Source organism: Dermacentor silvarum, chromosome 1 (assembly GCF_013339745.2).
Source record: "Dermacentor silvarum isolate Dsil-2018 chromosome 1, BIME_Dsil_1.4, whole genome shotgun sequence".
Lineage (NCBI taxonomy): Eukaryota > Metazoa > Arthropoda > Arachnida > Ixodida > Ixodidae > Dermacentor > Dermacentor silvarum.
In genome coordinates this window covers 73,595,093-73,620,957 of record NC_051154.1, presented here as the reverse complement: position 1 = coordinate 73,620,957, position 25,865 = coordinate 73,595,093, and the positions used below count along the sequence as shown (strand labels likewise).

The 25,865-nt window shown below is 47.4% G+C and overlaps 1 protein-coding gene across 1 annotated transcript; it reads right to left on the bottom strand.

The window, feature by feature from the left end:
* Positions 1–690: 690 nt before the first annotated feature.
* LOC119466040 (uncharacterized) lies at positions 691–25,865 on the bottom strand. The gene is made up of 10 exons (XM_037726535.2): positions 25,623–25,865; positions 19,145–19,349; positions 17,759–17,865; positions 16,398–16,603; positions 13,344–13,527; positions 11,191–11,362; positions 9,254–9,345; positions 9,020–9,164; positions 8,280–8,537; positions 691–1,047 (listed from the first exon to the last, which is right to left on the bottom strand). Exons 1-10 carry the CDS (start codon positions 25,746–25,748, stop codon positions 917–919), a joined length of 1,626 nt encoding a protein of 541 aa, XP_037582463.1. The 5' UTR covers positions 25,749–25,865; the 3' UTR covers positions 691–916.

Sequence of the window (25,865 nt, the reverse complement as noted above, 5' to 3'; positions counted from 1 at the left end):
GAAATGCGCCTGGATTGTCTAATTGCTGTCGTATAATAAAAACTGTTTCTGAACCCCCTCCTACAATATATCGAAATGCACTTGGCCCTAAAGTGAACATTACTTTTTTTTTTTCATAATTACTCATCGTATTTTTTAACAGCACCAAATTTTTAGAAAATTGCCTGTGGCAGATATCGCAATTACTCTTGAACTAAATTACTCGATCAGGCAGCCGTTACTTATACAAGAAATCAAAGTGCTTATTTGAATAATTGACATAATTACGCTAGATAGCTTTAATTATTTTACTGCGGCTATTTTAATCTAAGAATTGTAGCTAGCGAGTTCGCAAGGCGTATCCACTAGGGAAGACTTCTCAGGACTGCACCACTTTCGAGATATTAAGCTTCAAAGTGTCCGGCAAAATGCGTTGGCGTTCCAGTTTTTTTAGAAAACGCTGTTTTATGCATTGAATCATAAAAGTAACTGGAACACCAATGCATTTTGTCGGACACTTCGAAAATTAATATCCCGAAACTGGTGCAGTCCTGAGAATTCTGAGAACTCACTAGCTGCAATAGTAGATTAAAATATGTGCAGTAAAATAATTAAAAAGTTAATTAACGTAATTCTATTAAGCATTTTGATTTCTCGTAGACGTAATGACCGCTTCATCGGCATATTTCAGGCAATGTTTAAACTTTTGGTGCAGCTTAAAAAAACAAAAAAATCCTGTATGGTTACCGGATTTTGCGCAGTGAAAACAGCAATACAGCACTGCCTCAAGGTGAAGCTTCTGACCTCTCCTTTGTCGCGCAGCGTCCAAGTAGCGCTTGGCTAGCGTTGAGTACGAATATTGAAACTTTTATTGGCAGCGTTACTATATAGATGGTGGCAGGCCAACGTCTCCTTGGCGGGCAACGGTCGGCGCGAACTAGGCAGTTCTATGCTGACGCAGGAATTTGGAGCGCAGTTCCCGGCGTAGATACTGGCCTGTCGGTGACTTGGGAAGGTCGGAGACAAACTCCAGTCCGCCGTGCAGTTGCATCGCATGCTCCACTTGCTCTGGAAGAAATAATTGTAATAGTGTATTTTCCCTGATGCTTTCTTATTGCTAAGACATAAGTTTTACGTGCAACCGGTATACAATAGGACAGGTACCGTACCGCCATGATCACATCGATCTCAGTCGCCAGGTTTGTGCTGGTCTCGTACACCTTTGTTCATCTTATTTTCGCGCGTCGTTTTAGCTGCATACCCCAGGCAGCGTACGACTCGTTCAGCGTCGCAAAGGTAAAGTATACAAAGTAACATGTTTTCGTGCAGCACGAAAGTACGTGCGATGACGAAGGCAATAACACTAGCGCTGGCAAGTCAGTTTTACAAATTTTTGTTCGCTGCGCTTATATAAGCCTGTTTATTTAAAGAAATCTGCAGTCTGAAAAATAAAAACCTGTATAATGGCTTGTTTTCTTGGCTACTGTTATTACAAACAGGTTGTCGATGCATCTTCGATTCTGAAACTATGCTGCAGTTCTCCCATGCAGTATGTCGTTCTGTTCATGTTTCGAACTTGAAAACTAATGGCTTGCATTGCTAACCTCTATACTACCGTTGATATTGTAATCGGTCTGCAGGACGGAATGTAGAATTTATATTCATTACCTTTGTAAACTCATTTTACTTCGCCGCCAACATTGAGGGACTTTTTTTAGAGTGCAGCTCTTAGGCGCTCGTTCCTGCGTTAAGCGTCGGCGTCCCTCGGCGTAACCGAGCGAACGCGGAGCGCAGCGGGGGATGAAAGGCGGCGATAGCGATTAGATCGAGCGCGAGGAGGAAAGGGAAGTGCTTCACAAAGACTGCTCCAAGGCGGCGCCCCACTGCATATGCGCTACTTCGCCTCGACGCCTCCGCTAGAGTATACGGACGAGAGCCACGCGCACCCATGTTGTCTGCCGCTGCTCCTAAACAAGCTGCACGAGCAGCTTGTTTCCGCCGCCCAGAGCACCCTACTACATGCAGTGGCTAGACCCTACCGTTCAGATTCAAATTCTTAGCCTAAATATGACGTGAATTCAAGACACCTGAACAGCTGCGCCCAAATTTCGTATTATAGTAAGATACAACTTAAAAAAAAAACAGAAGTTGGCGTCAAAGGCACACGGATCGCGAGGGGGTTGTGTTACTCCGCCAGCCAATCACAGAAGCAAACAAAATCGTCATGCGACCTTTTCAAAATAGCGTCGTACTTGTACGTTCCACTATAATAGACGAGTGAAAACGTATAAATTACGCGCTTATAATTTTTATTTTTGTGGTTACCGCCTTATTTAGGCAACAGGGGAAAGATTGAAGTACGAACCATTTGCAGCCTCGCCGAGGAACAGTGGCTGGCAGTTATGAGGGCGTAGGCGGGGCTTCACTGCAGACTTAAGTTGTATCTGATTGTAGTGAGTATCATAATCGTCGGTGAATATTTTGTCCTGTATGACTTGCTAGCCATTTTAGCAACGTTTCTTTGGTACTTAGGCCTAGTTCCCTAATTATATAGCCTCATGAATATTCCATCTAGTCCCGTTGTTGTGCAGAGCGTAATTTTCTTCCCATTTTTTTCTTTTTCAGTCGAGATTCTTCGGTTCTACAGTTCTCTGCATTTGTTTTCTTTCTATCGCAGCACCTCATCGCGGCATTTCGACCGGGTTTCATTGCATGCTTGGGTGCCGCTATAGACTGACTTTATTAAGAACATCTGAGCTTAGTGTTTAAGCATACACTATCCCTGCGTTACCGAGTTTAGCACCGTTCATAAGAATACAACCATCACCTACTCTTTATATGTGAGGTAGCTATGCCTTCTCTCCTGAATGCTTTCCTTGCACCTGCCTTAATTCAGGTAAGCGCGTCGATCATTGACGGTGCGCAGTGTATCAACAAGCTCCGGGTCTGCTGCAAGTTCAGACAAATTCCCAGGAGTGGGTGCGAAATTGGCCACGAATCTGAGAGCTCCCTGGTAACGTTTCGCGTAATAGTATTTTGGGTACGTGAAGTATACGTGATCGTGTCGAGGTGCTTATACGTTTTAACGGGCCCCGTGTCGCAGAAAATCCGGTGTCGGCGTAAGCGCCGGCGTCCATGGCGGAAAAAATAAACCCGAACCACCCCGACCGCGCAGGCCCTCCGCGGTGCGCAAGGTGTTAGTGAACAAAAATTGAATTGCTCACAGTAAAATCCGTCAGGAAAATGGTACAGCACGACTTAACCACAACCTACAGACCTGATGGCGTCGGATTGTAATTTGAATGTACGAGAAAACATAATTCTGTTTCGAGGAAACTCAAATACAAGCCCCTTTTCTAGCATTTCTACCATACCAACAGCGGCGCGCTCGGGTAGGTTACTAGCGAAAAATCCTATCCAGATGGCGCTCGCGTCCTCGGCAGGTCAAATTGCAGTAGACAACAACGAAGGCCAGACAGTGAGCTCACGTAAAATAAGCGCAGGCTCCATTCACGAAGCCGAGGAAGCCGCGATTGCGCTTGGTATAGCAGCATCGCGATACAGCTTCATATTATAGGACTCCATGTCAGCTATCAGAAGTTACATGCAAGGGTCGGTGGGCCCACGAGCCTCCGAAATATTGAGCGAACCGGCTGGCAAGGTTACGCTTATCTGGATGCTGGCCCACTCTGGGAATGGCGGGAACGAAATGACCCACCGTGCTGCCCGAGAATTAATTAACCTAGAGGTGGAGGCATGTCCGGGACGCATATTTAGAATATGCAGTAGGTACAACGCATGGCAACCGCAGAGCCACGCTATTGGCTTACACGCCTGTGGGACGCTGTGATGTCACTCCTAGCAACGGCGCCAAGAGACTACTCTCGTTCTCAGTGCTTTATCGCCTGGCTCTTCTTCCCCAGCGACACGGATGTGCCAACGGCCGCTCGGTCGAGGCCGTCCGTGACTTGTGTTCGGACTGATCGGACTGTTTTTCTCCAAATGGTTTGTTTTTAACCGCTGTACGCACGTGTTCTGCGGCAAATGCCACGCCTGACTTTTTTTTTTTTTCCTCCGGCTGTGCGCACGTTGGTGTTCGGACTGTTTTTTTTTTTTTCCCTCGCTCTCTCCAAGTGTTTTGTGTTTAACGGCTGTACGCACGTGCTCTGTGACTAGTGGTAGGCCTGACTTTTTTTTTTTTTTTCGGCTGTGCGCACGTGATATTTGGACAGTTTTTTTTTAACGCCTGTACGCCCGTGTTTTGCGGCTAGTGTTCCGACTGACTTTTTTTCTCTATCTCTCTCTCCGGAGTGTTTTGCACTACCGGCTGTGCCAACGCGGTTGTGCGGCTATAGCCGCTGCGGACAGTGATTGTCGGACGTCGACACACTTCGCGATGCAATGCGTGAAGGACCACGTCAATTCATGCGCTGGTGTTGAAGTCCTTCGTTCCAACATCACGAATGTCGATGACGCTTCTCGATGGATTCTATTCTCCAAGATTTATCTCTAATTCATGCCCAATAATTCTGTGCTCCTAACTCCTTGTGTGTATATTGTGTAAAACGGAAACTGTATAAATTGAAAACTGTATGCCATGGTTGTGTCCTTATTGCGGTGGAGAATTGCCCACAGCTTTTTAGATATGGTAATGTTTGTATAGTATGTACCGCAACAAATTAAATGTTTCCCTCTCCTGCTTGGTTTTGACGTGATGTAGTGGTCGCAGAAAACATTGTCTAATTGCGACAGTATATACCCTCTGAACAATTCACAGGCCAGAAGCAAGCTATACATGGAACGTTATGAATAAGGGTGGAGACCAAATCATTTAGAAGGGATGCTTTATTGATGATGACACGTATTATCTACTAAAGTGTTCCGATAATGCAGTTTCAGCCAGTATATTAAAAAAAAGTGTCCCCACTCAGTGTCCACCATTTCGAATTGCTGTGCTTTAAAAATTCACATAAAGCAGTGCTCTTAAATTACAGTTTTTAGCTTGCACCATTTCCAATGCTATTAATGGCAGTTCGCCTTTAAAAATTTTTAGCCCCGTTGTAGAATAATGGGAATTGCTTTTTGCAAAGCACTTTTTAAACAGTATTTAACATGCACACCACTTACGTCCTAAAACTGACATTGTGCATCTGGAACAACTCCAAAGTACCTTACATTAAGGATATCGCGACATGGAGAAAACCCGAAAAACAAAATAAAACCCGAGAGAGTTCTTTTCAAAGTGAAGAAATTGGCACATACCTGCAACATTTATTGAGAGAACTTCGTAACATCGAAACAAAATAGGCTCTTTCTAGGACTGTTTATTACGTTTTGTGCAAAAGCACCTAGAGGTTAAAACAATATCCAGTGCTTTGATGCCGTGTCGATGTCGAATTTCATTGATAGGACGTAAGCTGCAGAATAATCGCAAGGGTGCTTTGCTTCACTTTGAGGGCGTCGCGCTACTTGTCATTAGTAGTAGTGGTGGAATACGACATCTCATTCTCACAGGTTCCGATCTTGTCGGGATGGATTTCACGCATCGATCCTCGCCGCGTAAGCTCCTGCACCGGCGTAAATAGGTGTCAATTATATCGATCGGTAGGGCACGAGGACACTTTGGTGGTTGGGACGGAAAGTCTCGCTCTAGAAAACGTGAGGGCGTCGAAGCGCGAAGCCCAGCCACGACGCGCAACAAGAGACGCGAAGGGCGCTGGTGATGAGAGCGCTTGCTAGGCTTGACACCGCGGCGGCGTCCCCACAGCCGGCAGCCAATAGCATAAACAGTCCGAATATCGCATGCGAACACACCCGGAGAAAAAAAAAAAGTCAGGCCTAGCACTAGCCGCAGAACACGTGCGTACAGCCGTTGAAAACAAAACACTTGGAGCGAGCGAGAAAAAAAAAAAAAAAAAAAAAAAAACCAGCCCGAACATCCACGTGCGCACAACCGGAGGAAATAAAAGAAAAAGACAGGCGTGACACTTGTGCGCGCTTTGTCTCCGTAGCTTTCCCTTCATTGCCACAAAAAGTTGTCCGCGAGTATAGCAGCAGAACACGTCCGTACAGCGGTTAAAAACAACAACACACTTGGAGAAAACAGTCCGATCAGTCCGAACGCAACACGTTGGAACAGCCATGGCCTCTCGATCGAGCGGCCGCGGCACAGCCGTGGCTAGAATGACCGCCGTGGCGCTGGGGAAGAAGAGCCAGTACAAATATCTTGGAGTGTGGATAAACAATGGGGCTGAGTACCTAACGGAACATGAAAAATATGTGACGGCTAAAGGTAGCAGAAATGCAGCTGTGATGAAAAATAGGGCACTGTGGAATTACAATAGGTACGAAGTGGTGAGAGGGATTTGGAAAGGGGTGATGGTCCCTAGTTTGACTTTCGGCAATGCGGTCCTGTGCATGAGATCAGAGGTTCGAGCAAGGTTGGAAGCTAAGCAGCGAGGGGTAGGTAGACTGGCTCTGGGAGCACACGGAAATACACCAAATCAGGGGGTACAGGGTGACATGGGATGGACGTCATTCGAGGGCAGGGAAGCCAGCAGCAAGATAGAATTTGAGGAGCGATTGAGAGAGATGGCAGAAAAGCGGTGGGCAAGGAGAGTTTTCAGTTATTTGTACATGAGGAATGTTGATACAAAATGGAGGAAGCTGACCAGAAAACTGTCAATCAAATATTTGGACTGCAGGAGGGGTGCAAACCAGGAAACAGCGGTTAAGAAAAAGGTTAAGGAAACAGAGAGGGGTCTGTGGAAAACAGGGATGCAGACGAAATCAGCACTGGGCACATACCGAACTTTCAAGCAAGAAATTGCCAAAGAAAATATCTACGATAATTCTAGGGGAAGCTCTTTGTTGTTTGAAGCCAGGACGGGAGTATTGCGGACTAAGATGTACCGAGTCAAGTACCAAGGTATAGACACGTTGTGCTGTGCTTGTGGAGAAGAAGAGGAAACGGCTGAACACCTCGTACTTTTCTGTAAGGGGCTTAACCCTACAGTGCAAGGCAACGGGGCTGATTTTTTCAAAGCATTGGGGTTTAGGGACAGTGAAGGCAAAATAGACTTTAAGCGGGTAGAAATAACCAAACAGAGGTTATCTGATTGGTGGATAAAATTAAGGCAGGGGTGAAATTTCACCCACCACAAAGTACAAATTATGTTAATAGCCATGGCTAGGTGGCGTATGCCACCGCCCGATTTAAAGGGTTCAGCCTCATCCATCCATCCATCCATCCATCCAGGCGATAAAGCACTGAGAACGAGAGTCGTCGCTTGGCGCCGTTGCTAGGAGTGACATCACAGCGTCCCGCAGGCGTGTAAGCCAATAGCGTGGCTCTGCGGTTGCCATGCGTTGTACCTACTGGATATTCTAAATATGCGTCCGGGACCGCTACCAGGTGGAACGACACCCAGTCACAGCTACAATGAAATTGTCACCGCTTGAAGGGAGGACCGGCGGATATATCCACCACCGGACTCTTCCCTTAGTAAAATGCAAGCCACGGATCTCCGCAGGGCGCAAACAGGAACTGTTAATATCCAAAGTCGACTATGATTCGAAATGTAAATATTGCGACACAGATCCAGCCGATCAGCATCATATTCTATGGGGGTGCAGGAATAATCCTCCCCCAAGAAATCTCCTGCGGCAAGCTCCCTCACAGGAGGCGTGGGACTCCATACTAAAATCTGCTAAACCTCAAACCCAAGCCGGGCTGATGGACTGGGTGGCGAAGGTCGCGGCCAGCTGGATGCAACCCTAGCCCACTCTGCCTGATCTTGGCTCCCCCCTCCCCTTGTCTTCAATAATGTTTCCTCCTCCTCCTGGGACTTAGCCTGCCTAACGCGTTTTGGACGCGCGCGCGTCGGGGCAATAGGAAACAATTAATAAAATAATAAGAAAAGGTCCTAGGGCCTTCACATTTTAATATAAGACGACTTTAATGCCACTGAAAAAAAACGTCTTCCCAGCAATGCATTTCTGATTAAAAGTGAAGCCGGATTTAAGGGGATCGGTGTAAGCTTGGTCTTTGTAAGCTGGCTTTCCCACGTTCTATGCTGCAGTGAAGCCTACTCATAAAGGAAAATGCGATGCGAACGGGGCCCGATAACGCTATCGTGTTCCACTCTTAAGGCGAAGCTTAAGCGTGCTCCAATTTTTGCGCTTGTTTACTACTCCTAACGCCTTCACTACAACACTCGTAGAATGTGGAAGTAAAACGAGGCGACCATGATCAAAACCTGCTTCTCGACACTGCAAGCAGGAGCAGAACATGCACGCACCGGAGACGTGCAGGAGTAGCTCCTGTGCGAGCGCGTCGTCGGCGCTGACGCCCTGGGCGAGTACAACAAAGGCCCTGGGAGCCTCTCCCATCTGTGGGTGTGGGAGGCCCACGACGAGCGCCTCGGCGACAGCCGGGTGGCTCAACAGCAGCTGCTCCAACTCTGCCGGCGCCACGTGCACATCCAGGCAGCGAATCAGGTCCTTGACGCGCTCCACCACGCACACGTTGCCGTCGTCGTCGAAGTGGCCCACATCCCCTGCGTCGATACACTGGTGATACAGCAGAACACACGTGTACTGAGCCACGGCCGCTCGATGAAAAACACACGGTTTTTCATCGAGCGGCCGTGACTGAGCGGGCACGCGAGACTTCTGTCCACGAGTGGGTTTTCTTTTTTGTTCCCGTATATGCTTTTGAGAACACTCTGAAGTAATTGCTTTGGGCTAAAGCTATATTTCTGTAGCCTTGACGTAGTTCTGGGTACACCTATAACCGTGCGTACCGGTAGCCGTGTCACGAAACCTGGCGTGAGCGCACTAACCATCCTTGGACATTAGAGTTAAACCGATAAACGTATATTAAGTCGTGTGCGGCACAAGACGCGAGCAACCGCCTACCTGAAAAGCTTATACGCTCGGCCCATGATGCATATGGGTGCCATTTTGGGACTTTAAGAGTTGACGAAGGGACACCAAACCCCTCGCACGCGCACACAACAAATCAAAAACTTGTTCGCACCTGTGTGCAGCCAGCCGTCAGCATCGATCGTTTGGTCTGTTGCTTCCTTGTTATTTATGTAACCCTTCATGACTTGAGGACCGCGGGCGCAGATCTCGCCGTCTTCGTTGGGACCCAGCGACTCTTTGGTGTTGATGTCGACGACCTGAGATTGAGGAGGGTGCGTTGGTTCTGTGACTGGCACTTGCTGCATGCTGAACGTTGGTTTTCAAGATAGGAAAGAACGCGGCTTACTTTTATTTCAGTCATGGGGAAAGGGGCCCCTATTGATTCTGGGTTTGTCGTGGGCATCGTCATGAAACCGGTCAACTCTGTCATGGAATAACCTGGGCGTGTTAAAAAAACAAATATGCTGATTAAACGCACATGTAGGAATAATCCGTGTGAAGCGAATTCTTTAGTGAAGCGGTTAATTGATTTATAACTAAATACGATGCCTAGACAACTGTATTTATTGTCATGCAGTGTTTACGCCCTACACGGTTCACAAGCTATGCCGAAATGCAAACGGAAGCTTGATGTGAATGCATACGGTGGGACCTTGACGCAATGATATCACGAGGCCGAATAGACGATGTTTGATTGTCGAGGGAAGACTGGAGAGGTGTATGACAGAAAGATATACGACGCAAAAGACAGCTAGTGGTAAAGTATATTATTACTATTCGCCTTTTTCATTCCTGCGTCTGTGGTGTAATAGTAACTGGCGCGCGCGCTCGTGCTGTGCTACGTGACGCACGCACCAGTCGTCTCAAAAAGCTATATACTTGGCATTGACACGCGAGAAGTATATGCGTGCAATTGTGGCCTAATGGTTAGAGCATCGGGCTCTTGTGTTGGGAGGCTGAGATTCGATCCCATAATCGGCCACATGACAGTGGCCGATTATTACTTAGATTTAACAGCGGAGCTGTTAAAACCGGCCGTAATGTGTGCCGCCTGCCACTGCGTTGCCTAGCAACCACCTCGCGCAGCGTCGTGCGCTATGCTCCGGAGAGAGAAAGAGAAAATGAGAGCGAGAGAGAGAGTGCGCGCGTCGCGTGCTATGCTCGGGAGAGAGAAAATGGGAGAGAGAGAGAAACGAATTTTAGCAGCACCAACGAAGCAACGCGCAGAGGTGCTGCCGACGCCATCCGCGCTTCTCCGTTTCCCCACATTATCGCCCAACGCTCGCGGTGTCCGTGACTGCAGCAGGCGGCTCGGGTACACTGTAGCTCGGGCGAGCTACCACCACCTGCGTACTACTGCGCATGCGCCGTGACGTCATCCCGGCGTGTCGTCTGCTGCGCGCCGCCCGCACACTGTGCATAGCTTTCGCCCCATTTCCCCTACACGTGTGCTCGGATTGCAAGTGCTTCGCTAGGCGTTCCCCGATGCCACTGACCACGAGGAAATGCTTACACACTTCGTATATCACTTGGCATTACTTCGTAGCATCACTGCATTACTTCGTATAACTTAGCATCACTTCGTATAGTCAGGACCAGCTAGGAACCGACCAGCTCCGCTGTGTCTTTAGCCTTGCGCCACTAGTGCAAGCTACCCCGATTTTTTGTTTTTCTTCTTTTGTGCGTGAGCTATTTGGCAAGACAGCAGCAGCAGAAACGGTCAGCACAGGCTGGGAGGGATCGCAAAAAGCTTCGCGTTAAGACTGCGGTCACTGTGATATTATAACTGCGCAGAATTAGTTCTAATACTTAAAGGTGGATTCACCAAGCGTGACGCGGTGCATGGTCTGCGGTGCCCTTCTGCACATACGGCTGCCCTTGAATAACGTGACGCTCGGTCCGTCCTTTTGATACGCCCTTTTGTTGGATGTTTTTAGAGTACGCTCGTTTACTGATACTGATGTTCCTTGGTTAAAAAAAAAAAAGTGGAACTGCATTGATAATGCCTGCATAAAATTAGGTGGGAGGTGTGTGAAGAACGCTGTTACATTTTGTCATTCTGTTACCTGTCACTTGTTGCCATGATCTATGGTCTCCTGAGCCCCGTTAAGCTGTATTCTTGCAGCTTTTAGCCCAGGAGTCCAGCCAGAATATTTTCTGGTAAATAAAGAGAATTGAATTGTACTGTCCAGGTGCGTGTGTTCCGCGGGAGGCAGACATTGGTGGACGTTGCGCGAACGAACAGTACCGAGTGTATGTCTGAAACTACGTCCGCACGCTCACCGAAGTATAGGTGGTCCAGCTTGAACTTCTCTTTGAAATCTTCTATTATGGAAGTCGGCAGGACGCCTCCACCGAGCCCGGCGCTCGTCCAGCTGGTCAAGTTGTACTTGGAAGCCAGAGGACTGTTGGCCAGTGTCATCAGGCGAGTGGGCATCAGTGGCACATGCGTTATCTGGCAAACATGGCGAGGTGCATGCGCATGTAGTCACTCGCAGCCGCCTCACGCATGCTCTGTTTTGCCGGGCAGCAGAGCGCAGAGGAATTCTCATGCGTATAACCTCCTGAGATCCGAACACAACTATGGAACATAATCGCACTTCAAGGTGGCTTTTATTTTCTACTGTTATGTTACGAACCTGAAGAACAGTTTTTAAAATTTATATGCCACGGTTAGATGCCAAAAGCTGCGCCTCCATGTACGTTAAAAAAAGCAACTCTCTGCGTCATCTCCTCATGTTTGCTACGGTAAAAACTGCATTTCATTGCTTAAACGCGGAGATGAAGATGGAACTACGTCTAGTACATTGCCATGTTGCTGCCGCGTCCAGTATTTTCACGCAATCTCAGTGATTTCAAACACCTCAAGGTTGCTTTCGGCCGTCTGGGACGACATAGAAGTCTAGATCAATTGTTTGTCAAATTTCTCGAAAGCAGATGACAAGAATAGGAGTAAAGTATACTTCTTTACAGTAACACATGCACCGTGCTTCATACCCAGAATAATTGTTTTGCGTAAGCACTTCCGAGTGAATTTCGAAAAAAAAAAATGTTGAAGCCAATGTGCAATGTATTCGACAAGGGGTCTTGGGAGGATAAGTGGACCAGATGTCCGTGGAGGCTTTCTTCTTTCTCTCTCACTCTCTTTTTCAGCATGATTTCTGTTGCCGCGCATTCCAGTTTTTACCGTGCCTTCCCATCTGACTCTGTAAAGTTGGATTTTAAACACAGAAATAGAGGGTAGTTTTCTCTCTTTTTTTTTTTAGCTGCACCAAAATTTTAAAGATTGCCTGTGGCAGATGACACAATTCTAGCCCTTTATCTAAATAAATTACTCGATGAGGCGGCCATTAATTACGTCTACTAGAAATCAATGCTTAATTAAATAATTAACATAATTAGGCTAATCAACTTTGCAATTAATTATTTTACGGCACATATTGTACGAATTGTAGCTAGTGATTCAGAAGAACTTTAGTTTGGCCTAATTGGTGTTTACAGCATGTCATGTTGACCGCTAATACAAGATGAAGACAGAAAAACACGAAACGTTGCCCGTGTCGTCGTTCCGTGTTGTCGTTTCGTGTTTTTCTTTCTCTGTCTTCCTCATTTATTAGCGGTCAACATGGCATGTAGTAGTGAGTTCGCGAGGCGTGTCCACTTGGAACGAATCCTGAGGACTGCACGTACCAGTTTCGAAGTATTAATTTTCAAAGTGTCCGACGAAATGCATTGGTGTTCCAGTTACTGTTGTGCTTCAATAATAAAACAGCGCTTTCTCTGTAATGTCAATGCATTTCATCGGACACTTGGAAAATTAGTATCTCGAAACTGGTGCAGTGCTGAGAATTCGTTAAGCTAGTAGATAAGCCTTGCGAACTCACCGGCTACAATTCGCAGATTGAAATATGCGCCGTCGAGTAACTGGTTAAGAAGTTAATTACCGTAATTCTCTTAGTTTTCAATTAAGCATTTTGAGTTCGCATAGAAGTAATGGCCGCATCATCGAGTAATTTAGATCAAGGGCTAGAATTGTGCTATCTGCCACAGGCATTTTTTTTTTTTTTTTGGTGCAGCTAAGAAAAAAACACCGTATGTAACGCTCAAGACAACCTTCGCGCAGAAACCTCATACGCGCGTTATAAAATATCCTGTTCTACAAGAAAATGCTCTATAAAGTGTGGCGGCCGACAACCCATCGCCCTCCTTCTAGAACCGTGGAGCGCCAAGCGATACAATGACCTTCTGCAGAAAATGCACAGTCATGTTCTCACCCCAACAGAAAAAAAAAAAAAAATCCTGGCGCCGCCCCTGACGATTGGGGTATTGATTCTCTTCCAATATAATAAAGACGGTATAGGCAAAGTGCAGATGGCACAAGAGACGCGTCGGAGTGCACGAAGGCCATGACGTCGGAAGAGGCATCTACTACATACACGATACTTCTCGATGGCAGCAAATATGTCCTCAGTCTCCGTTGAGGACAGCAGCACCTGCGTGCAGCCCCGAAGGCAGTTCCCGAGAACTGTGACGATGCCCGACAGGTGCACAGGCGGCATCCAATCCAGCGTCACTGGGCGCACCACGCGGGCGTTGGCTACCGGCAGCGCGGCCGTCCACCTGCGCCGTTGTTTCGTGTGTCAACCAGTCATATATACATAGCGCCGACAATTTTTTTCATGAAAGAAAATCGAATTTGATGGCTAAAATGTGGAGCTGACTATGTAGGTATATAGTCAGATTTCTTCTGTAAAAGGTGTATTTGTAATATTGGAGGCAAAAGGGCGTCTCCTGCGGCGGACACGTTTCGCGGCAGAGGTCATATAAGCCCTCGTCGTTCCCAGGGCCGGTATTTTGTTGCGATGCCTTTCCGATGCTAATGCCTTTTCGCGCTTTTCGCGCTTGGCCAGCGGGCAGAGCGATGGTCCGCTCACGTTATCAACGGGATCAGCCGGCCGTGAGCGGCGCATGATAAGACTATAGTATAGAATAAAGCATAACGCATCGCTACAAAATACCGGCCACGGTGTAAGATATATACTCTTTAGGTGGGGACACTTCTCGGCTTGCTTGCTAGGCGCGATCGACCAGATAAAGTAGCAAGGGCGCGCGTCTATCGGGGCGGTGACGGCAGCGGATACCTATCGGCGGACCGACGCAACTCCAGTTAGAACGCAGGCGAGAGTGTGCGCCGACAAGGAACGTGCGCATGCCCTCTCCCCGGTGACCTACTTTCGTGCGTCACTCAATCATTTCGGATTTACCGCGAACCGCCGGTTGCTATAACAACGGGAGATTAAACCAATAAAAAGCTTTCTGTGTTGAAGTTGCGTCGTACTGCCGATAGGTATCCGCTGCCGTCACCGGGCCGATCGGCGCGCGCCTTTGCTACTTTATCTGGTCGATCGAGTCTGGCGAGTGTCCTCACCTAAAGAGTATATATCTTACACCGTGATACCGGCCTAGGGCCGCGATTTCGTAGCGAGGCATTATGACTTATTCTACTCTATTCTTATCATCCACCGCTCACGGCCGGCGGATCCCGTTGATAACGTGAGCGGACCGTCGCTCCGACCACTGACAAAGCGCGATAAGCGCGAAAAGGCATTAGCATCGGAAAGACATCGCTACAAAATCGCAGCCTAGGTCTCCATCTTAAGGTGGCGGTCCCACTCCGGTGGCACGAGCCCCCGTTTTCAGTACTTTTGGAGCAACCGTGGCGGCTCTTCTACTTAGGATATGAAGTTGTCGTATAAACCATAAAAAGCTTAATTCTTGTAGATTCCAACTATATATAATATAAAGAAACTGATTGATGTCATTTAGTAATAAATGTTCAAGAACAAGCATCAGATACATGGTTTTTGCGAACTGTGTCTCAGTTGTGACCATATTTAGAAGGAACTACCGCACTTACTGCATTGCGGCTTGCTCTGTAGCTTTAGGACATATTTATCTAGTTCCTAGACGTAGCAAAAAAAAAATTGAATTTTTACTTTTTGGATAATTTGCTTTTGAAAATTGCCAAATATCGCAATCTTCTGTTGTAAACAGCCTGACAACGACATGCTCAAGGAAGCTACATTTTGGATAAAGTAGAGTTCAAGGAATTTACATTTAGGACGAAAAATTTCATTCATGTAACTTTATTAGTTTTCCTAATAATGCGGCCGAAATTAAGCAATATTTGGAATTCTGGTTTTATTTTTGCCCATTTTTGCGGGAAGGTACTAAAGCTACGAAGCTGCGGTTTAAAACTAATAAAGGTACATTAATGAAATTTTGCGTCCTAAATGTAAATTCCTTGAACTCTACTTTATCCAAAATTTAGCTTCCTTGAGCATGTAGTTGTCGGGCTGTTTACAACAGAAGATTGCGATATTTGGCAATTTTCAAAAGCAAATTATCCAAAAAGTAAAAATTCAATTTTTTTTTTTTTTTTTGCTACGTCTAGGAACTAGATAAATATGTCCTAAAGCTACAGAGCAAGCCGCAATGCAGTAAGTGCGGCAGTCTCTTCTAAATATGGTCACAACTGAGACACAGTTCGGAAAAACCATGTATCTGATGCTTAATGGTTCTTGAACATTTACTTCTAAATCACAATAACCAATTTCTTTATATTACATATAGTTGGAATCTACAAGAATTAAGCTTTCTATGGTATTTACGACAACTTCATATCGTAAGTAGAAGAGCCGCCACGGTTTGTCCAAAAGTACTGAAAACGGGGGGCTCGTGCCGCCGGAGTGGGACCACCACCTTAATGACTGTGCGAGTACAGCGCGTCTTTTTTTTTTTAACAATACAGATCTTTTATATAGAAAAAATGTAATGCACGCAGCGAACGTAGCGTTTTTGCAGACGAATTACTATAGGCGAGGCGGACATAGTTTGCCGCAAATAACGTGGGCTTCAGAAGACTAATTAACAAAAATTAATATTTTCTTTTATTAGTGCGTTCGGGGCAGTTGTCTAAATGACTAATATGGATGGCATACAGTGACATTTTCATGCCCACTTTCTTTTAAAGATCTTGAAAGTCGCACCTAATTCGAGATATTCATCATCAAATTCCAAAGCTCAAATCGAAGCAATATTAAGAGTGAGCGCATCCCGCTGCTCGTCAGACGGCAACGCCCCGTAAATAAGTGCGGGCCCAAGTTGAAAATGAGGGTGCGTTAAAATGTGACTGCCTGAAAGTTAATAATTTTTGTTAGTATTCTGAAGCTCACGTTAGTAGCGGCAATGTATGTACGCCTCGCCCAGGAACTCGCCTGCAAAAACGCCATATTCGCTGCGCTTATAGCCTTTTCATAAAAAATCTGTATTATGTAAAAAAAAAAAGAAGAAAAAAAGGAAACCCACGTATAGTTTCGATGGCTTGCCGACGGCCGGCGTATTTAGCATGTTTCGGTAAGACATGGTTGAGTCGGACCTTTCCACGCGCGAGCGACTTTCACAATGGTAGGAGCGATTCAGGTACGTACGCATCCCACATGATCTGAGTGGCGACGAAGTTGTAATGCGTGAGCATGACGCCCTTGGGCGTTCCAGTGGTACCGCCCGAGTAGGTGATCACCATGACGGCCTCGCGGGGGTCCAGTGCCGGCTCGCGCAGAGTCAGCGCCTCGCCCTCAGCCACCAACTCGTCGTACGACGTGCACCCTTCGCAGTCGCCGTACGACACGACGCCCTGCATGCGCGGACCGACGGCGGGCTACAGCACATGACAGTGTATACTTCAGTGTGGCCTCACGGATTTCAAAGTACTAGTTTCTCGCATTTGAACTTGTGGCCCGGTCAGTGTTCACGAAACTTGCCAAGTTGAATCTTTCGCTCCTTTAGAATACATTGTTGTTCATCTTTACTGAAGAAAAGATGCATTCTAGACCCGAGCAGACGGCGCCAAACTAATGACGTCGCGGCTAACTGGTGCGGGAATTCCAAGGCGGCGTCGCCACCCGCGTTTCGTTTTGGCTTCTATGAAGCCTTTTCTCGCGGTTAGAGTGACTTTCTTGATATTTCCATTTATGTTTCTCTTTTGTGCAATTCTGTTTTCTGAGTGAAAATAAGTACGTGACTCTTCGATATATTAAGCTTAGTTGTCACAGTTTGAGTCACAGTTTGAGTTGTCACTCAAATCAATTTCTTCAGCCGCAAAAGAAATGCCAGTCTTACACTAACACTTTCTTGATTGGTCTTCGTTTCTCAAATGTGCTTATTTGCATAAGAGGAGTGCGAGAACGCTCGAAAGGGAACTCAAAGAGCGAACACTCCCGCAAAATAAATTGTCTAGCGCATGCTGATCGCTTAATTTAAATAATCTCTGACCTGTGCTATAGTTTTGATATCTTTTTTTTTCTACACATGAGAAAACTGCACATACAGCGCACAAGTGATCTTCTGCTTTTAATTTGAAGCAGCGACTTCATAAAAAGCGAAGGGCCAAAAGTTTCATCGTATACCAGAAAGCAGCGTATATCACAAGCGTCGTCCTGGGCTGTTCGATGTATTAGCAGCGTTCATTGGAGGACAATGCTCAAAAAGGTGATAACGTGACGTGGCAAGAGTACAGCTTCCCGCATTTTTAGCTATAGATCGCGCGAGAACACTGCCATACGTCGTCCTGAAAGGAACATCGCATTAGACGACTCTTGCACAGGAGAGTGCTTAGTGCACTTGAGAGTACTTCTGTCGGTCTCGCTGATTATCGCCGCTTAAAGGCGCTAAAATGACGCGTGATGGACGCTCGCGCGATATAACTAAAAATGCGGGAGGCTGTACAACGCGACACTATATTTGGCTTGCGACAGTAACTATACGAATGCTTTCTGCTTTCCGTATGTACCTTGAAGTTTCCGAGTCCCTTGGTAGCCTCGAGCATCTTTGGGCAGTGCTCAGGCTCTGCAAACACTAACGACGGCTTTGAGTCTTCGAGCTGGTACTTGAACTCGCCTGCAAAATGCGAGGTTGCAGACACTTGAAAGACACTTGTAACGCGTGCGTTAAAGGAATTATTGGCATATTTCGATCGACTGTTCATTTTTTGCATTGAATTAAGCTCCTGGACCTCGAAACCCCAGAAAACATACTTGACAAGCCTCAAAGCGCCCTAAATAATTTAATACAATAGCTTTTCTACGGCCAGTCTCCGTTTCGTTTCTCAGGTTATGGTGTCGTGACGTCATGACGCAGAAGGTGGTCACATGGGTGCGTGACATCGCGACGTTTCGGCACTCGCTCCGGCTCGCTCGGTTGCCTCCCAAAAGTTGCTCGTTGTGAGGCCCGATGTAGCAGCATAGCATAGGCCAGTACGTTAGGATGACGTCACGGATTTTGAAGTACTTCAGCGCCTCTGTTGGGTCGTTTTTGTCCAGAAAAAGCTCTCAGAGCTCGGTACATTCCGTCTTTGGTCCCTTCGATAACAGTAAACTAGTCCCGAGCAATCATTGTCAATCCATGACGTCACGTATGAGACTGCAAGGTGGCTTCGATGCTCATGACCATTCGTTAACACTACATGCGCACGACGTTTTCCTCCCAGGAACACTATGGAGCGCTTGCGAATTCGTATTTATGACAGGAGAGCAACGGCCATGCAGACCTCCAAGAAGGGAAATGCCGTAATTGTCCTCTGGCGTTAACATGCGCTCACAGATTGACAACCGCGACGTTCACTCCAAAAACAATTTACACACCTTTCCTTCCTTTAACGCTGCGCGTCTGGTACTTGCAGTTCACTAACGACATGCGCGTTATATCAGCGTGACAAAGCATTCTTGATAGGAAAGCAGCGAGCGTAGAGTTTTCAAGAAAGGCAACGCAAGCAAGGCAGATAACGATTATTGTTGCGGGACAAGATAATCCCCAACGGGTGCAGACTTTTTAAGCGTGCAGTGGGGTTTTCCCATATGTGATTCCAGTTATTAAAATACCGCCGATCTGTCATGTCATGGAAAGTACTTGCGTTTCGTTACCTTACTTTCGCTGTTTGCGTATGATCAACTTTTGGCCTCGAAATTGCTATGCATCTGAGCACATGAAGCTGCTGGTTTTTTGGCCGGACGCTGCCAAATTCCGCCTTCTTCTTGAGCAAATCGGGAAGGGCGTAGCCACTCTGCGAGCCAATCAGAGCAGGCAAGTTGGTGAATTCGACATTGCGGCGGTATTTGACAGTGTCGGCAATGATACCTCCGGCCGGCTAGACACTGGCCGCGGGGACAAGCGCGCTTACGGATGGTCTCGCCGCGGACCGACAGCAGCGTGCATCCAGCGCGGATGACCGCGAGCGCGGTGACGAGGAACTCGAGGATGAGGCCGCAGCGGACGCCCACCAAGTCGCCCGGTTGCAGGCCGAGCCGTTGCAGGCTACATGCCAGCCTGTAGCTGGCCTGCAGAACCTCGCGGTATGTCTGCCGCCGACCGCTCACGGCGCCAATCTGCGCGAGAAGCAAGCAGTCATGCAATCAGGCAAACAATCAAACAAGCAATCTATATTCCTAAATTATCTTGGTCTGATTATACAAATCTGCTGCGTATTCTCTATTCGCGCTTGTCACAAAAAGACGTTTAATGCTTTGTTACCTTAAAGAAGCGGAAATGGAAAGACAGAACACCTCTATGGGAAGACGTCGACGGCTTCATTAGTAGATAGATAGATAGATTTAGCTATAGGGGATCAGTTGGAGAGGATGGAAGTACGTGCCTCCTGATGCTCCATTTCACTTATATATGGTATAAGGAGCAATGAGACATGAAAATTAGTTTTAAAAGTCGCAGTTTTATCGGCCGTATAAATTACAGGGAACATTCGCTTATTAGTAAATTAGCAAGCGTGGTGTGATCAGCACACAGGCAAACATGAACAGATCTCACTCGACCACGAACACTCGCTTTCACAACGCTGTCGTGATGAACGCGAACAGGGGAGCGAACGCTTCTGATGCTTCTCCCTTAACGCGTCTCCGAAACTTGAGATTACGCGACCTCTATAGTACTAGGTGCGCGCGAAGACAGCGCACATGCAGCCGCCAGCAACTTCGGCTCGCCCAAGCTTTGCACCTGCCAGAGATTACCTCCAACCTAGGGCGAGGGCGGCCGGACTACAGGAGGAGACGCGCGCTAACCCTCCCCCCCTCCTTCCGCCTTTTGCGTGCGCTTTATCACGTGACCTCAAAAATTGGGCACGCATCAAGCCACCATCATTTTCGGCTCGCCCACGCACACGTTGCATACGGCTTGCGGAGCGCGTAGGATCTTATCGCACTTGGACTATACGGAAGTTCACGGCGACGCCAACGGCTAAAAATTCGCCTGGAGTGTCCATATAATGACTATCGCAATAAAAAATACTGATTGATATACTCTTTTCATAACTAATGATGAAGTTATTTGTGACTTCGTAACGGCACTGCTGTTTCGTTCGATTCAGCACGATGATATAGTACATAGTCAGATTTTGTTTATAAACGAAGAAATGATATAAAATTATCTGACATATCAAATTGTAGGATATGTGATATGTAGCTCCACGCTGATAAGCACATCACATGCGAACTGGGGACGAAGAATGAAGAAAAGTCACAGGCCTGCGCGGTACACGCAGCACAGTCACAGCGTAAGCTGGTGGAGCGGCTCAAGAGTAGCTCCAATTTGGGCACCACGCACAACAGGGTTTTCGCGGCAGTCTGTTCGCCTCGTTTTGACGAGAACGATCTGAACTGGCCGCCCGGCGTCGACGGCGAGCTGCGGCTTGTAATGGTGTCTGCACAGCAGTCTGCTGAGCTCGATCAAGCCTTACAACTGCAACTTACATGTCGGGCACGCTGCGTTTGCAGGCACCTTAACTAGATGGTGCCACCATACTGGCGGAGGCTCGGCAGCTCGGGATCGCGTTGATTGCGCGCCTCGTCTGAATCGCATCTCGTCGTCTGCGCCTGCGCACGCTGCGTTTGCAGGCGCCTTAACTAGATGGCGTCACTATACTGGCGGAGGCTCGGGTCGTCTGCCCCTGCGCGCTTGCCTTATAGGACATTTTTCCGCTGCCCGATAGCAAGCGCTTGCGTGGCTGAGTGGTAGAGTATCTGGCTTCCACTTAGCAGGCGCGGGCTCGATCCCGGCGGGAATCGGGTGCTTTTTTTGCATTTCCGGCGATAGCGGTTACGGTGGCGTACACCGTCGGCGGCGGCATCATCGCGAATCGAAACGGCTGTTGGAACGAGCCCATAACAGCTTACGCTGTAAAATAAAACGACATGAATTTCGCCGTCACCGACGACAGTTTAGTTCTATTAGGTCCATCGTTTCGCGGCCGTTGTGGAGCTGGCGGTGGTGGCGGCGACGAGATGACCGCACGCCTTCTTTAGCTTAAACCTCAGTATACATGCAAAGATAACAGCGTATTCCGCCCAACTATACTCCGCTTCAAACACCAGGTGCAATGCTGTGGAAGCTGTAGGCAAGAAGTTTGGTCACGAAATTTGATCCCGTGCGTTCCGTCAATGCTTCGCTGCGCGCCAACGGCGTTTGATTGCGTGAGCATACATGCGAGGCAGCCACGACGGGCTGCAAATAAAAAAACCTGAGAATAAAAACAATGAAAAGCAAAATGATTGAAAACAACGCATTATATAGCAGCCGTATAGCATAGGTTTTTTTCTTTCTTTCTAATGATTAAAGCTTGTTTTTTATTTCAATACTGAGCCCATATAAAAACAGTTTCACACAACCACGCTCAAAGAATAATGAACTATTTCGAATTGCGAACGCAGCCACTGCAAAAAAAAAAAAGTATCTAGCCTCCACAGCGTTGCACTTGATGTCTGCAAGCTTGACAACTGCCTTCGTCGCTCCATGGTTCCTACTCACGTCAGCACAGAAAGCGTCAAGTCATGACTTGCCTTCTAAATGTCGCCATGCGCGCATGTTTGCACGGATTACATTTTTGTATATTCATCCCCTTCCATAAATTTTACGGTGATACCTTCAGCGATTCGCGGTTCCGGTCGTTGATTTGAAAGGCACAACGCGCATATCGGCAAGTGTAGCGTGCGCGCGCGCAGAAGAAGCGGAGGAAGCGGCGGTGGCAGTCGCCCTCACAGATCCGACGTGCACGACGGTTCTCTGCGACTCACGACAAGCGGTCAGAAACTTCGCCAAAGGATGGATCTCACGGAGAGCGGCCCAAGTCCTGAGCAATCGCCATATCCAGCGGGAGATAGAATTTCAAACCAGAATCCAATGGTTCCCATCGCACATGGGAGAAGTATCGGACATGGTATCGGCACGCATCGCAACCGAAACGAGACGACACACGCCAAGGCGCGCGAGCTCGCGAACCGCGCCGGGGCGACCGTCGTCCATGGGACGTACAGCACCAAAGACTGCTTGGTGAGCTACAACGAAATTATCAAGACCCTCTGCCTGGCCCGCCGAACGTTCTCTCCGCCTAGCGACAAGCTGGGCAGGGCGCGGGCGGTGGCCTTCAGACAACTGCAGACGCTAACGTACCCTAACCCGGCACAATACCACTGACTCTACCCCGGTACATACCCGACAAATATATGCAAGGTCTGCCACACTGAGATAGCCACTTTAACTCACATGCTCTGGGACTGTAACGAAAACCCGCACGGTGCTAACTCCGGAACCCTTCCTCCTCGGTGGGCCGCTGCCTTGCGCAGCCCCAGCCTCGGCGATCAACTCTGGGCCGTCCAGTAGGCCCGCGAGGCGGCGGCGAGGCAACACCTCGACGTCCCCACGTGGGAGACCTAAGGCCGCGTCGGCAAAAGCTCTGCAGGTCTATCAATAAAGTTGTTGCCAACCAATACCTTCAGTCATTTCGCATCCTTTGCCGCCTGTAATATAACAGCTTGATGGGTATCGTGTCCAATCTGTAAATAACAGTGAGGCTGTTTTCTTTTGCTGTCTGCACGCTTTGATGTCACCGCACTCTGACTCCCGCACGTACGTCGCTTGCGGTGAGCGAGAAAGGGCGGGAAAGGGATGGCGTGCGGGAAAGGGATGCGTAAAGCCCATATGCACCTTAGGAATGCTGTAGCCCCACGCCATGCGGGTAGCAAGTGGAAGCGGCTGTAATGGAAAACCCAACGCGTAATTAAGTGAACGATATATGCCTCACAGATGACCTGGCGCGCAGTATCCACTACCTGAATCAAGCGATGGGAGATTTCTTATCATTTCTAGTATTCCATACAGGCTATGTACTCTGTTGTCCCTACTCCAACCAAACCTCCACCAGTGCACAGCTGCCAGTAGCATAAAGTTTTACAGGTAAGGTCATAGCTGACTTCACACGGGGTCGGCGTATCTGGGATCTGATTATGTTGTATAACCACTTCCAGAAAAATACGGTGCGTTAGCTAGGTGACTTGTAGATGTCGTACAAACATGGAAATGATATCAAATGATACATATCAATGCCGAGAACACGTGGCAATAATCAGCAACAAGAATTTAATCAAAAAAGGTGAAAGAAGCCCGCGAATACACGCAGAATTGCCTCGAGTGGCCAGTCGCGCGGCAATCTTCCGTGTATTCGCGAGCTTTCACACTCGGAAAAACGCATTTATGTAGCAAGTATTGAGCAACAGAAAGCTGTATCGGGAGTTTTTCATGTTGCTCTACAACTTTCTCATTGACACTTTGATAATTAGGACAGTACTTCTCGAGTTAGATAATTAATTGCAATTACCTACGTAAATATCAGTAACGAAAAAATTACTGGCGGCTACTCCACTGCACTGGAAACAATACGCACTAGGTTTGCTTGGCGTAACGCCGTTCCTCTTTTTTTAAATCGTGCTGGGTGATAGCTGGCGCGCGTCCAGGGTCTGCATGCCAGTCGGTGTGGTGCTCGGTGCGATGCCTCAATATATCGCGAAATTAAAAAGCTGCGCTCAAACTTCGCATTAGGGAGTATCGTAATCATCGGTGATTTTTCTTTCTTACTCTCCTCTTCGCCCCATTGGAATGCACACATCACTTTAAAATAGCTAATTTCTTGCCTATACATTTGAAGTTTTATTTAACACCCTTAGCGCAAAATTAAGATTGTCAAAATACCCGTTGCTGTGGCTCAGTGGCGTTCTGCTGCCGAGCACGAGGTCGCGGGTTCGATTGTCGACCGTGGCGGCCGCATTTCAATGGGGGAGAAATGCTGAAAACGGTTGCGTACTATAGATTTAGGTGCCCGTTAAAGTACACCAGGTAGTCAAAATTGATCTGGACCTCTGAACTGTATACGTACGGCGTCCCTCAGAACCCAACACGCACTTTTGGGCGTTAAACCCTGCAATTTAATTTAATATTGTCGAAATTATGCTCCAACATTTATGTGATTTACTTCAGTCTCTCAACAAAGAAGCGCTGTTTAGTAAAAAATAATTAAGTAAAAGGCATTGCGTAAAGCTTTTTAAGACCGTTATATTTAGTTAAGCCCCTCCATAGACGTTTTCGCCAAAGTGGTGGTGGCGCGTGCATGAAGGGGATTTAATATTTATCAGCGCTATATAGATTATATGAATAGTTCGAATAACAATATACCAAGTGTCCCACCTAGCTTGTGCCAAAATTTTAAAGTATGCATGACACTTAGCTGGACAGAACCAATGTAAAGTTTGCCTTTGCTTGGAGCAAGTCAGACTGTTTTTTTTTTTTTTCTCGTCTAATTATATAATTCCCAAATATTATATTCAGAGCATAAGTGTCAATGAGAAAACTATATAGACCATCCTGAAAAATTCCCGATTCAGCTTTCTGTTGCTCAATACGAGCTACATAAAAGATTTTTTTTCCAAAACTAAACAAAAAAAAAGAAAAAAAAAACTGCAAAACATAATAAAGTGCTGCGTGACTAGTCGCGCGACACTTGTTTGTGTTTATGGTACAGCGTTTGCAGCGTGAAGCGTTTAGGGTACATGTAAGCCTGGAGCTCGTCGACATAAGGGCGGACAAAGAATGAGCGGATGAGATCGCATCGCGCTACACTTGATTACACGATTTGCATGTATAGATAAGACGTAGAAGAGGTCTAGACATTCGAGCCGGAAACTGACTTCTGCACTTCTTGTCCAAAAAAACTAAGATAAAGTATAAGCGCTTAGCAAGCGAACGGTATGGCACGACTATCTCCACTTGACACAGATGAAGACGAGGAGAAATAAGTGGTCAGTGAAACGACATGCTACGCGCTCGGTGGCTATTGTCAAATGTAAGCTCTAGAGAATGTAATGGGAATGTAATGTAATTTTACGCCTTGAATTTTTTCAAGAACTTCGTTACGTGCACTGAACACAGATCGTGAGAAACGCGTGCAGGATCGTGTGTGTATATATGTAGAGGAGGGAGTGTATGCACGACGACATCGCAGCTGTTTCTTCGAAATGCCTTTTTGGCATATTCTCGCACAAGCGCCGGCATGCAACTGCAAGACCCTATAAAACAGAAGTAGAGTTCAAACAACATGTTTCCAAAAAATAAGAACGCGAAATCTAAGGTTGAAGCTTCACAAAGTTTTGCCAACGTTTCGACAGGTACAGTGCTATTTTCCTCGTCTGGCCTCGTATCGCGACTTCGGTACCTATAGAGGTATTTATACCGCATCTGCGAGTCTGTCCATGCTCTGCGAACACATACCGTCAATCGCGTTGGTTTGTTCGCTGCGCGCGGAGACGAGGCGGTCGGGCGCCCACCTGACAGACAGAGTCCCCGTGCTTGGACAGTGCGTTGACCATGAGTCGGCTGTAGGTGAGCCCCTTGGGGATGGGCATTGGCGAATACGCCGAGCGCAGGATCTTGCTCTCCGGGTCGAAAGACATCGCGACGCACGGCGACAGGTTCAAACCACGGGGCTGCGGCGTCTCGTGGCCGCGCGCTATCTGCCTCGGCTTTCGTGTTGCGCCGCCCGTCCCCCCTTTGCCGCGAGCCTTTCTATC